Genomic DNA, 14,970 nt, shown 5'->3' with positions numbered 1-14,970 from the left:
TGAAATTCTTCTTGATCTCCCTGTCAAATTGTCTGATGAGGATAATTCCTTTCTAAACTTGCCTCTTACTTCTGAGGAAATCAAGAATGCTGTTTTTCAAATGGGGGGGGGGGGTAAAAAGGCTCCTGGCCCAGATGGTTTTACAGGTCTTTTCTACCAGAAACACTGGACATTGAAGGGGAGGATGTCATTGACGTGACTCAAACCTGCTTTAGAATAGGGCATATTGCAAAAGTTTTTAACCATACCAATATTTCTCTTATCCCTAAAGTTCCTCTTGCTGAACTTGTGTCTCATTATAGGCTTATAGGTCTTTGCAATGTCATTTACAAAATTCTTTCAAAAACTCTTTGTAAGAGACTCGAACCTTTCATGAACAACATTATTTCCCAAAATCAAAGTGCATTCATTCCTAAGAGGAGTATTTATGATAATATTCTGCTGGCTAATGAGGCTATATTTGTTGTCAATCATAATGACAAAGTTGGAAGCATTGCTTCCATTAAGCTTGATATATCTAAAGCCTATGATAAATTAGAATGGTCTTTTCTTGAAAATGTTCTGACTAAAATAGGTCTTTCTAACCACTGGATTAAACTCATAAACCAGTGTGTTTATATAGTTTCCTATTCAGTCCTCCTCAATGGTGTCCCTACTGGGTTTTTTCAACCTGAAAGAGGATTGAGACAGGGGATCCTTTATCCCCCTATCTTTATATCATTTGTTCTGAAGCTCTCTCTTATTACATTGACAGTCTTTCAAAGAAAGGAATTTTGAAAGGCATTAAAGTATGTAACGAGGCTCCCGAAATGACACATTTGTTGTTTGCTGATGATTCCCTTTTGTTTTCTAAAGCAACTGTTCAAAATTTTCAAATCATCAAAGAATACCTTCAAAAATATTGTTTGGTTTCTGGACAAGAAATCAACTTTGATAAGTCTGGTATTTTATTTAGTAGGAGAATTCCTGAACATAGGAAACTCTTCTTGCTAATATCCTAGAGACTAAGAACATGGATTTGGGAGAAAAATATCTTGGCACACCCACTATTTTTCAAGCCTCTAAAATTCAAACCCGTATGGGTATTCTCCAAGCTGTGGATGCCAGAATATCTATCTGGCTACATAAGCTCCTGTCTCAGGCTGCTAGAAATACTTTGATTAAACATATTGGTCAGGCCATTCCCATTTTTTCAGATGGGAGCTTTCCTCATCCCTAAGCATCTTTGTAAACAAATGGATTCCCACCTCTTCAAATTCTGGTGGGGAGAGACTTTAGATACTAAAGATAGGAAACTGCATCTATTGGGATGGGACATCTTGTGCTCCCCCAAGGCTGAAGGTGGTCTGGGATTTAGAAAGGCTGAATTAAATAACTTGGCTATGTTGGCAAGGAATGCTTGGAGAATCCTAGAAAATCCTAATTGTATGCTAGCTACCGCCAAATACTTTCCTAGAACTGATTTCTTGAATGCAAGTGTACTAGTAAGTGCTCTTGGACTTGGAAGTGTTTACATGCTATAAAAGAACTCATTAAGCCTTTCATTTCTTGGATTGTTCGGGATGGCCAATTCATTGACCCATGGAGTGACAAATGGCTTCCCACTTTGGGTACTGCCACACCCAACCCTTTAGTTCCACCTGACCCAAACATTTAAGTCTCTTATTGCATTCATCCCTTTACTAGATCTTGGAATATGTCTAGATTAAACACTCATTTTGATAATGCTTCTGTTAAGAAGATTATCACCATTCCCTTAAGCCAGCTATGCACTCCTAACATGAGGGCTTGGGAACTTTCTAATAATGGCTAGTTTTCTTCAAAATCTGCCTATATGGGTCTCAGAGGAATTAGGTTCTTCCCTTGTAAAAATATTTGGATGCGTATTTGGAAAATCAGGGTTCCTTACAGAATCCAAGTCTTCACATGGAAAGCTGCTAGAAATGTTATTCCTGCTAGAACCATTTTGCATACTAGAATGCCCATGCATACTGTTGATTGTGCTAGACGTAATGACTCACATGAATCCATAATGCATGCTTTGGTATTCTGTCATTTTGCCAGCCATGTGTGGTTTCTATCTGATTTCTGCATCAACACTCAATTTTTTCAAAACAAATCTTTCATTGACTGGTTAATGTTTAGCTAAATGATTCTGTGTCTAGACTTCCTGATGAGGCGCAATGTCTCTTTGTTACTATCATGTGGTCTCTCTGGACCAGTAGGAATAATCTCATTTTCCAAAATCTGAAAGAAAACCATGTAGCAGTCTTAGCAAGAGCTAGAGATATGCTTCTAACTAGGAAACCCTGCCTTATTGTTTCTCCCAATACCTCTGTCAGTCTATGTGATAAATGGATGCCCCCTTCTTTTGGCTGGATAAAGTGTAACACTGATGGTGCCTATGATGACATTACTGGAGCTAATGGTGCAGGATATATGATGAGGGATTTCTCAAGCAAAGCCTCCTTTTGTGCTTCCCTGGTTTTTGAAGTAAAGTCTTCTGAAGAAGCTGAAGCCAGAGCTATTTGGGCAGTCCTGAAGAAAACCTTGGAACAGATGTTAACTCATATCATCGTTGAAAGTGATGCGAAGTCTCTTATTGATCATTTTTCAGCTAGCTTGTTTGATGGAGATTCTCGTACGGGTGCTATTCTCAAAGACATTCAGTTTTTTTCTTCTAAATTAGTGGCATGTGTATTTAATTTTCAACCTCGTGTTTGTAATTATGTGGCTCATGAACTAGTTCAGTGGACAAAAACAAACAATACCTCTATGTACTGGTTTGTGCCTCCTGTTTGGTTGCTACCAACAGTTGAGGGGATCATTAGCCTTTTTGATGACCTTAAAAAAAAAAAGAAAGTGAGTGCCTCTAGGTGGAGTGGTGCCTTAACCTCAACAACGGGTGGTTTCCTAAATTATAGTTCGGTGCCCTAATAGGCTGTCATGAATGGAGACACCTCATCCTCATGTGCATCTATATCCCAGATAAAGATAGGTGTTGGAGGCACTAGTCATTTTATTACCAGTGATGAAAACAAGAAAAATTTAGGGGTTCCACTTTCTCCTCTTCTCCGTCTCTGTTTTTCTGGAGATCCTCTCCTGAATTTGACCAAAACTTTTCAGATGACAATGAAACTGATAAGGGCTGGCAGATCAGTTGATAGGGAGATGAATTGTATCCTTGTGTTCAATGACGGACCTACAGCTGGGCTAAAAGGGGGCTTTAGCCCGGATAGACTTCCCAGTCCACAAGCCAATTTTTTTTTTTTTTTGCTCGATCAAAACTTCTAGCCCGGGTCTTAAAAGGAAATTTATCTTTCCTGGGTCCGTCTCTGCTTGTGTTGTTTGAAAAGGTCCAGCAAGGTCCATTCTCTTTTTTTTAATGCTTTTCTTGTGATTAATTTTAAGCAAGCTCAAATGGTTGAAGAACTAATGGATGGTGAGTTGGTGACGTCGAGTTAATAATATATGGAGTGTATTCAAGTGTTTTAGTTTTGTTTGGAGAGGGGAAGACTGGCTTGCTGTTTGACTCGAAAAATGAACAATGAAGCAGTTAGTCTTGAGCCAACAAAACAATCAAGAAGTGTTACATTAAACCATTATGCCTAGGTGCTGAATGGTGAAGATTGTTGAGCGTATACGAAGCTTTAAGAGTGGAATTGTTGAACAAAAGGTATTACTCTCTCTTTATAAAATTCACAGTAAATGAAAACTTAGCATTTGTTTTATATAGTAATCACTGATTAATTTTCGGTTAACTAGAAGTGTATCAATGAATATGATGATTGAAGATTGTATTCAAATCGGTATTTTCCGTTTGTATTTTCTGAAATTTATGATTAATTTCATATTTTGGTTACTATTTAGTTGCTTAGAAATGAGCCTTGGAACCATATCTATTATTGTTGTAGTTCAAAGTATTTGATAAATTGCCCGGCTCAGTTTTCGGTTAGTGTTTAATGTGACCAAGGAGAGGAATTGGTTTCCCTCTTGAGTTGGGTATATAATAAATATAGGGAATGGCATTCTGTGACTGGAGTTGAGATATTGGACTGGTAGTAATGATTTAAATTCCTTACTTATTTGAAATTGAAAATGAAAATCTGGCTTGATGTATGTTTTAACTACCGCACTCAACCAACCTAGCTAGTCAAAACTGTATCTGTCCTAAGTTTGAAAGTGCATGCTTAAATTATTGGGAGTACTCGGCTACTATGGGAATGATTTTACCATTTTATTGTAATACTGTCGAGAACTTGCTTATTAGAATTCTATCTGACTATTTTTAAATGCTTTAAACTAGAATCCTTAAGTGATGTTGTTGATCATCATTTTTGTTCAACCATGGATAATGATTTAGGAAGAACAACTGGAAATGTTATTTCATTTTCAGTTGGTGCTTGGTGATTTATTAGACTGCTTACGGACTTGTATAATGATTTTTTCCTTGCTATATTAAGGCCACATCTCCATTTTGAATTTATGGTGTCTTACTGTGCTTTTAAGAGTTTGATCACACACGGGCAAGGGAATGGCTTGTTTAGGCTCATAAGGTGCTTGTCCTGTTTCCTCTTCCAATTAACCTTTACACTTGGTATATGCTTGCAGCAAAGTTAGCTATTATTGTGAATATATCTTGTTGGAACTAATTGGTTATGTTCTCATATCCACTTAAATTCAAGTAGATTAGATTAATTATAAATGAATGTTATGATTTAATGTAGAGTTTTCGTTGTATATAGTTGGACTCTTACGTGGCCCAACTTGTCATGTAATCGTGTACTCTTTTCTGTTTTCTCATGTTTTCATTTTTGGAAAATGATAATGAGAGTCATTCTTTCCGATACGAGAAGTTATCGTTGTTTAAGGGCTGACAGTTGAGAAACTTATAAATTGAATAGACTTGGGTCGGTGAATTTTAGTGAAAACTCCATTTATAGGCAAACAAGGAACTAATTTGAGTTCAAGTCTGCTAACGCATCTCCTTTGAATACTAGGACCAAGATATATAAAGATTTGGCCACGGTATTTGTTATAAGAATACAAGGATTTCTCGGCTTTTGAATACTATTCGAGATATCATCTAATTGTCTCAACTGTAACAGTAATTGGTTTGGGTCTAGTGGCCTCTTAAATCGGGTGGATATGTATTTTTTTTATGTCTTGAACTATAACTTAATTGTGTTAGCTACTTGTTGCTTATGGGATTGACTGTGAGTCAAACTTAACTGCTTTTTTATATTTGTGCTTTAGGATTACCTAACCCGAGTAAAATGATCCTTTCCATATATGCATGAAAAGGTACTGGACTAAGTTATCCTGCACGTCTTGTAAATATTTGTCATGGTGGAATTTTACCTCTTCCTTGGTGCTATTCATAGCGGTTATGATGTTGGCTGCCATATTTGTACTTACTGAACATTTGAATTGTATATGATTCAAGTTTGTACCAGTGTTTAAAAAAGCGTTCTGGAGCTGCGCTTTTTAGCGCCTCAGTTCCAAAACGCTTCATAACACCGCTATGAAATTAGGTTAATATTTAAAGAAAAAATGGGCTTTTAAGCATAGCCCAGTAAAATAGTAGGGCACGTGTCTTATATATAATAAAAAAATCTAAACAAATCTCTTAAACTTCTATATTCTATAAGAAGAAAATGTTTCTTCTCTTTTTTGATAAATGAAAATTTATTAAGTATCAGCTGAAGTTTGCCAAAAGACTACAAATCGTTGGATTAAAGTTTCCAAAGGTTTCAATAGGTAATGCTGTCCGCCTAACATTCTTAGCAATGGCATCAGCAACCTGATTGTCATCTCGACTTACATAAATAAACTCGCAAAATGAAAAAGTAGAGATTAGATGTTTAATCTCTTTTATTTTTATTAAGTTTATGTTCTCCCGTCATATGAGTAAAACACTCCCATTAATGGAGTCGATAACTAACTTAGCCTCAACTTCAATTTGAATATGTGAGTGCTTCATTCTTTTAGCCCATGATAGTGCCTCCCTTACTGCCGTACTCCACTGCTTCTTGATTCAGAGCTCCGTTTCCACTGCTCCCTTTGATGCCAAGGCATGTTCCTGTATGATCTCGCAAAACAATGCCAGTACCAAACTGGTTAGTATCATCATTAAAAAAACCATCCATATCACGCAAAACAATGCCAGTACCAAACTGGTTAGTATCAAAGAACCATCCATATTAAACTTGAAAATACCTATATTAGGAGGTTTCCATTGAGACATATTATTACTAATGCTTTTTATCACAGTCTTTGAGGGGTCTATGCAGTGCATATGAGAAGCTAAATGATAAAGTATCTTGTGCACTGAAGAATGAGGGTTGAGAGTTACTCCCTTGAAGACAACATCACACCTATCTTTCCATATTATCCAAATTCCTATCATAAGAGAGAATAGCCATCTTGATTCTTGATCAGGCTCATTTGAAGAAAACCAGCTGATGACCCATTCTGATACTGAGTTGCAATTATTCCAAACAACATCTAATTTGATATTTATACCTCTCCAGACTGCCCTGGCATGTCTACAATCAAAGATAATGTGTTCTATGTCTTCAACATAATGACCACATATATCACAGTGAGTGTCAACATCTGGACTGTAGAGAACTCTCTTGGTTTTTGTGTAATTAATGTCTCTTATAAACTTCCAAGCAAATAACTTGATTATGTGTGCTGCTTGACAATTCCATAAGGATTTCCAAACTTTAGACTCAACAAGGACTCCATTAACCTGAATTTCTCTGTTGCTGAAAGATAACATCTTATATGTGCTTTTAACAGAGAACTTACCAACCTTTGAAGGAATCCAAAGTATAACATCTTCTTTACTACAATCTATAAAAAGAGATTATATCTTCAAAACAGTGTCAACATCAAATAAGTTGTTCAGCAGGCTAAGATTCCATTGATTAGAATCAGACAAGTATAGCTCAACAACATCTTCATAAAACCTATATAAATCAGTAATTTGTGAAGGTGGATGTGACATACCCGACACCCATTTATCTTTCCAGATTTTTGTTCTTTTTCCATTATTTATCTCCATGAAGACTTTACAATTTCAATGCCTTTAGAGATCCCATTCCATGTATAGGAGAAATGTTTAGATGTAATGTTCTGATGTATTAAGTCACCATCTTTGAAGTATTTACTCCCCAGCACCTTAGCCATTAAACTGTTAGAATCACTACATATTCTCCATGAAATTTTGGTGAGGAGTGCAAGATTGAGTTTCTCCAAGTCCCTGAAGGCAAGACCTCCTAATTCTTTTGGTTTACAAACATAATTCCAGGCTATAGGATTTACACCTCTATTATTGTTATAACCCCAAAAAAAACTTTCTCTAAATAGTAGTAAGATTGTGAATAAGATTTTGGGAAGCTTGAAAGTACCCATTTGATAGATAGGAACTGAATTAAGAACATGTTTTATCATTGTGCTTCTACCAGCTTGAGAAAGAGAAGTACTTGACCATGAAGAATATCTAGATTCAAAGTTTTCTTTGATAGATTTAAAAGATTCCTGTTTGGAGTTTCCTAAAATCAAAGGAGAACCAAGATACTTTTCTTTGGAACTCATAGTTTAACACCAAGAATTTGGGTAAGACTATCAACAACTTCTGGTTTTGTCTTCTTACTGAAATGAACTGCAGACTTCTCAAAGTTAATCAATTGACCTGACTGAGAGCTGAAGTTTTGAAGTAACTTCACTAAATTATTGACTGAAGTAACATCTGCTTAACTAAATATCAAGCAATCATCTGCAAAAAGCAAATGATTAATGGCTGGAGCAAGTGCATCTACTTTAATACCTTTAATGGACTTATCCAGCATAGCCCCTGTGAGATGTCTTGATAGATATTCCATTGATAAGATGAACAGATAAGGTGAGAGTGGATCACCCTGTCTAATGCCTCTTGATGGGTTGAATTCTTCACATGGAGAACCATTGAGCATAACTGATAAAGAAGCAGTACTAATACACTGATAAATTAACTCACAGAAATCATTAGAGAAACCAAAATATTGAAGTACCTTAATCAAAAAAAGACCATTCCAGTCTATCAAAGGCTTTTGACATATCCAATTTTAAAGCCAGCCAACCTGTTTCCCCTCTTTTCTTCTTCATTGAATGAATGATTTCTTGTGCAATTACCTGAAACATAAGCTGCCTGAAATGAAGAGATTATTCTATCCATAACGGGCTTCATCCTGCTGACAATTACTTTGGAGATAATTTTATAAGAAGTATTACATAATCTAATAGGCCTGAAATCACTAGCATTCATTGCCTTTTTCTTCTTAGGGATAAGAGAAATATAGGTCTTGTTGATTTGTTTAAGAATATGTTTTGTTTTAAAGAATTTCTGAACCATGAGACAAACATATTCTCCAACAATGTGCCATTGATTTTCGTAAAATCCTGCTTGACATCTTTCAGGTCCATGGGCACTCCAATTCTCCATGCTTTTGAGGGTGTTATAGATTTCTTCATTAGAAGGAATTCTTGTGAGCAAAATATTGTCTTCAGTTGTGATGATATAAGGAAGAACAGAATAAAGACTCTCATCAAGAGTAGGATTTGTAGAAGTACTGATGCTTTTAAAGTGTTGAGTCAGATGAGCTAAGATATCTTCTCTTGTAACTAACCAATTTTTGTTAAGATCTTGTATTGAATCTATATTATTTCTGGATTTCCTCTTGTTAACCTTGGAATGAAAATAACTACTGTTGTCATCCATTTCATTTCTGAATTGATCTCTTGACTTCTGATGATATAATTCACTTTTAATTTTATGCCACTTACTTAATTCGTTGTTGATGTTTATTACTTCATCACTTGTACTTGTATCTTGTAAATGTTTCTTCTTCTCCTTATATTTTATCGCCCTTTCTTCTTCCTCCTTTTCTTCTAGTCCCCGCCCCTTCTTCTTCCGCCTTTTCTTCTCATTAGTGATCATCATCTTGTATGATAATCATATTCTATTCTTCATAGTTTAGACCTTTTGTCTTCAAAACCTCTTAATTTCTATTCACAACTTAGTTTCATACATATTATATGGTTTTCTGCTAGGAAGTTTCATTTACATTTACAAGTATTTATTTTTATATATTACTACCTAATTTACGGGGCAGCGCATTACTAATGCTTTTCAATAGCGCTGTACGCTTTACTAAGTGAGTGCATCACTTTGCGCTTTCGCTATTTTAAACACTGGTACCAGTGTGCTTAACGGGGAACAATCAGTTGGTGTTGGCTGACATTATTAGATTCACTGGATTGATGTGTACATACTATAATGGTGATAAATCATTTAAACCTTTTGTCGTCACAGTATACTGGCAGGTCTTATATTAAGCTACACTATTGTTTTGGACTTCTACTTGTGAGTCTCTGTATTTTTACCTGTTATTTGAGTAGCTTTGATACCGTTAAATGCTTGAAGTATGTTAAATTCATTGGACTAAATTGCATCCGTTGTGTTTGGTTTATGTAACTTTCAAAATGTTAATATAAGGCGAGACACAACACATTTGTAGTCCGTTGTTGATTTCAAGTGATAGGTACAGGTACATAGGTCGACATCTAGCCATTAATTGACAACTACTAAGGTAATTGTTGGTGATACGATGTGCTAGGGATAGTTGTTGCTATGCAACTCATATTATCCATATTAACGCTAAAGATAGTTATTGCTATGGCTAGAGATAGTTGCTACAGGTAATTGTTGGTGATACAATGTGCTAGGGATAGTTTGTTGCTATGCAACTCACACCATCCATATTAACGCTAAAGATAGTTATTGCTACGGCTAGATATAGTTATTATTACGGTGACAGTTCATACTATCTAAGCGTGAGATAATTGCTACTAATAAGAGTAGTTCATATTATTTGAATAAAAGAAATGACGAACTACGTCCGTGCTTGATCCCTTTGAGCAACAGAGATGGGGTACGTATACAGCCGTTAAACGGTTCAGCACAACTAGACAAAGTTGTTCATGTCATCTGGAAATGGTTGGCTGCTACTTTACAGTTCATACCATCCATTCGGAAATGATGGTAATTGTAATCTTGGGATAGTTGGGATAATTGCAGTCAATCCATCGGATGTTCGTACTACCTAGTTAGACAAGAGATGATTATTATCATCCTAGGTAAATCATATCATATGTTTGATCAATGTGTGCGCTAGAGATGATTGTTACCGTTCGAGGTAACTCATATTATCTAACTCCTACCATGAGTTAGAAGATGATTGTTACCATTCAAGGTAAATCATATCATCTTAGAAGGGATGGTTACTGCTTATTTTGGCAGTTCATACCATTTATTCAGAGATAATGACTACCCTTTTGAGTAGTTCATATTATTTAAGAAAAATTATATGTTGAGCTTGACCAAGTATTATGAGTTGTCAAGCGCAATTGGGGATCCAACCTACGGGTGGCTACCCGGAAGATCATTGGCAACTGGCCGATTGGTGGCCGGTATCCCTGGTATTGGTAATTGATCATCCCCAACCCGTCTGATATGGTGCGTGTATGATGTCAGACCCAACTGGGACTCCCACCAATTGGTAGTTACCCAAAGACTATTGGCAATAGACCATCAGTTTCCAATGGTATCTAGATATTGTATCCTCACACTAAAACGTTGGGAATCCCATACAGTACAATACGGTTTGGGATAAATCGATGAGAATTTGCTTGGTAAAACTCGAGTTGGTACGAAAATTTGAAATTTCGGTTTCTCGAGTAGTGTATCGAGAAGTCTAAGCTTTCCAAGCGGTCCAAAATCCGGCTCGTTGGAAGTCCACATTTTCCGGTTCGTTGGAAGTCCAGATTTTCTGGTCCGTTACACTTAGCTATCACCAAAACTCCTTGTATTATTGAATGCCGAAGCGCTCGAACACCATATGCTACCCAACTAAGCCACCAAGTAGTAGCGCACTCAATGTGTAACCTAATTGTTTATTTTAAGATTTATATATTTAGGTTGACATCAGAAATCTTAGAGCAAGGTCATGCTTACTAGTGTTGTATTCACATCTTAGTGCAAGGTCCTTCTTATTAATGTTTTATTCACACACGATTAATCCAAAAAATTCCTCTGCAGGTTTCGCGTTCTCAGCTTGTGTATGAGGTGCTCGACGGTTATAGATCGATCAACTCTCTTCTAGTTTTAAAATGATCAATAATTTTATCTAGTATGCATCCCAAATCAATCTAAGAGTCGCTCATTAATATTGGACATACAAAAGCCAATGGATTAATGATTAAAACTTCGAAAAAACTTATATATCTAATACAGCTTCACGCTAGAGCATTGAATTCACCATTAATCAATGAAACCCTAGCTGCTCGTGATTACAAAGAAGAAGAACATTAGTTATTGCGATTTCACCGCTGAATTCACCCTTAATCAATGGAACCCTAGATACTGATGATTACAAAGAAGATGAACAATAACTATTGCGATTTCCGGTGAAAGGGGTAACCCTAGAATACGAAATAAAGCTCATGATAAAAGATATTTAACCTAAGTCAAGAAGTGTTTCTTTTATAGATATCAAAGTTGTGCCTGTCAATTCCTTGGAGATGACAGGGTAACTATTATCATTTTCCACGGCTTGGTGGACCATCTCCCCAAGCACGCTGTGGAAATCTCTATGGATTTGGTTATTTTTATTTTCCATTCTACAATTACCTCCCAACAACCTCCTACATTTCATGGAGTTTCCTAGACTCTGAACTTCTTTTCTCCGGTTAAGTCTTCCTTAACTGTAGAGTTCTCTGTTGATTTTGATTTCCTTCTCACACTTCTACGATTATGTCTCAAGCCTACCATAAAGTTATCTGAGCTCCAACAATTTTTATCATGTTTCCCCGGTTAGAAAAACCTTTACACCGTAGGAATCTTTGTACGCGAGTTCATCACTACAACAATTCGAACCAAACTCTCTTCTCATATTAGTGCCCCTTGCAGTGACCATGATTATCAATCCTCTATTAAGCATCATCCAAATCAACTTTTCCATATCCCACCGGCATTATCCACTACCAACAAACAAGGGAACTACTTCTCATTTCTCTTCTTCTCGACTTCATCTAGCCGTTACAGACCCTTAACAATCTATATCTCCCATGTCTGTTGCAACCAACTACCATCTCGTTTGTTTTGATTGAAAGGAAAAAGACGAAGGCCTTGAGTAAAGATCATGGTGCGTTTATAAGTCGTTCAATTGTCGGCCTCTTAAGACTGATAATTCAGTTGTTCTATGGCTTCCTTGAGTAATTCGACAGATGCCTTTAATGCTTTTTGAATTTTGGATGCCTAAGTTATTTCAACGTATGCCTTTAGTAATTTTATGAGTCGACATCTTTTGTAACTTTGACTTGTTTTAAATGCTTGTAGCTTCTTCATACGACGTCAGAATGACTTAATTCTTTCGTCGTTGGCTTTGTTTTTTCGTTCTCTTCAAGATGATGAAAATAAATTTGGATTTGAGCAAGTTTGGGTTGGTCTTTGTCTCTCTCCACTTATATATTTCACTTTTGTAGTTATTCACACTTCTTTTCGGATGATTCACCTAACAAAAGAAATAAACTAGAAAATAATCATAACATAAAGTAATATGCTAGAAATATGACTAAAAAAGTATGAAATTTACACTTAAAACATGCAAATTAAGCACTTATCAAATTCTCGCACACTTGGCTTTTGCAATCCCATGAGCAAACTACTTAACTCGGCTAACATAAATATAAATTACAACTCCCCTTCGTTGAGGACATGGTTGCACTTAGCATGTGAAACAAGCATTTAAACCCCTAGGTGTCCTTAGTGGACGAGTTTTAATCTCGTAAGAGTTTACAAGAGGTATATCCACAAAACCTATACCCCAAATCCTGGCTACTTGTGAAGAATTTAGGAACGATACTAAACAATCTCTATAGTCGGACACATATTCTTAGGCTATGAGAGGAATTACCTTGTATGATTCCAATTGTTGTACGTGAGTTTGCACTCGGCGTACTAAAATTCATATATAATAATTTAAATCTATACTCAGATATTCCTACAATAGACCATGATACTTGGGATCTAACAAAATTCAATCACATGAATAGATTTGGAAGATGGATATGGAGATAATGAAGTTTTCACATGTTGACTAAGGTGAACAGTGTTCCCTAGAATATCCGTATCAAGGTCAATGCCAAAATAGATTCTAATAACTGAGATATGCTCTCACTTGTCTTGTTCCTAATTCTAGTATCAACTTGACTGGTATGTACAAGGGTCCCAGCGGTCGATTTATTTATTGAATATAATACTCCCTCTGTTTCAAAAAGACCATCATCTATTCCATTTTGGTATGTTTCAAAAATATGTCCAGCTTCTGTTTATAGTCATATTTTACAATAAACTCTCTAATGGTGGGTTTGGATGTAGAATTTTAAAGGTGGAATTTATGGGTCCAGGGGATTTGGTAGAATTACGTTTCCCTTTGTATGTTTGGTTACCCGAATCCTTGGATTCACGTTTCCTACGGGATTCAGTTTTCCAGCAAATCCTCCATATGGAGTCCGACCCCTCCCCCTAAGATTTGCTGGGAAACTTATCAAGGGATTTATGAACCCAGTTTTTTTAAACTCTAAATCCCATATATATGCAATTTTTAGATTTGGGGGTAATGACAAACAGTAGAAAGACTTTAATACAATAAAACTCTATAAATCCTAGGAATTTTAATTGAGTTACCAAACAATAAGGAATTTACATGAATCCTAGAATTTGTAATCCCATGGGATTATAAATTCCTGGAAACGGTGAATTATGCAAACAAACCCACCATAACATACCCTTAAGTTTTATATATTCATAATTTCTTTTTTAATGGGGCCCATTCTAAAATATTAATGAAATCTGTATAACTAAAGAAACAAATATATCATTCCTTCTTTTTCGAAGGCAATATATGGTTTCAAATTAAATTCCTTATAAAGGTTATACTCCAATATTTAGAATATTTTTTCTTTTACTTTATTGATATTCTTTCCATAAATCGATATGTTTTAGTTTCTTTTTTTTATTTACAATCCCATAACAATTTTTTGTAGTTTTTATTACTAACATTTTGATTGAAATAAATTAGGCAAGTAATTAAGGGTAGAAATGTAAACTACTATGGTCTCCTTAATATCTTGACAATGTTAAACCAGACTGTGTTTTTGAAACGGAGGGAGTAATTTTTATATATTTTTAATGAATGTATTGACAACATGATAAGATCTTTTGAATCTAAGCGCATGCTCATTTTCAGTAGATTACATGATAATTTTCATGGATCCTGCATTCCGCTCTTGATTAGGAGATGGGGACAGGGAAAACACACACATACTGCTATCCAAATGTCAATACTTGAATAATGTTATATATTCGGGTTGGACCCGAATATGGTCGCCCATATGTATGTGGCAAGTCCGATAGGGTTCCATATACCTTTAGGGTTTGGACCCTATACAAGCATCTCTAAAATGTGTGTAGAGGTTACGTGATTCCCACTAATAATATCACAGAGAAGTTTTACCATTAGAAAAGTGGTAACTCTAACCCTAAAGAGAGTTACCATAAGAAGATAAAGGTTTCAAGTTCTTAGCCTGTGAATCAAGTTTGTGCTCATCTTTGGTGATTGTAGTACCTGCTGACGAGTTGAAAACGTTGTTGTTGTTGCTTGCGTTCCTTGTTCTTGCTAATCGGAGTTCAACAACAAGGTATTTACAGGTACACTCTTCCGCTTAATCGTATAAATCTCTAATAAGTTGCTTTTTTATTTTTTATTTTTTTAATGGTATGTATTAAATAAAATATCTCAATCACTCTACTTCTTCCCATGGGAGACAACAAGGCGATACTAGTATTCTACCAAATCACTT

At 35.8% G+C, this 14,970-nt stretch overlaps 1 protein-coding gene across 1 annotated transcript; it reads left to right on the top strand.

Annotated features, from left to right (window-relative positions):
* Positions 1–1,235: 1,235 nt before the first annotated feature.
* Positions 1,236–2,937, top strand: LOC113360491. Its single transcript, XM_026603999.1, has 2 exons — positions 1,236–1,484; positions 2,146–2,937. Exons 1-2 carry the CDS (start codon positions 1,236–1,238, stop codon positions 2,935–2,937), a joined length of 1,041 nt encoding a protein of 346 aa, XP_026459784.1.
* Positions 2,938–14,970: the final 12,033 nt, after the last annotated feature.

The sequence above is a fragment of the Papaver somniferum genome, chromosome 3 (assembly GCF_003573695.1).
Source record: "Papaver somniferum cultivar HN1 chromosome 3, ASM357369v1, whole genome shotgun sequence".
In the NCBI taxonomy this organism is placed as follows: domain Eukaryota; kingdom Viridiplantae; phylum Streptophyta; class Magnoliopsida; order Ranunculales; family Papaveraceae; genus Papaver; species Papaver somniferum.
The sequence above is the reverse complement of the archived record's forward strand: the minus strand, read 5'-3'. Positions and strand labels throughout refer to the sequence as shown.

Coding starts and splice junctions, on each gene's coding strand:
- LOC113360491 (XM_026603999.1), top strand. CDS start 1,236: ATGGATTCCCACCTCTTCAAATTCTGGTGGGGAGAGACTTTAGATACT. Junction 1,485..2,145: donor TCTTGAATGCAAGTGTACTA/GTAAGTGCTCTT, acceptor GTTAATGTTTAG/CTAAATGATTCTGTGTCTAG.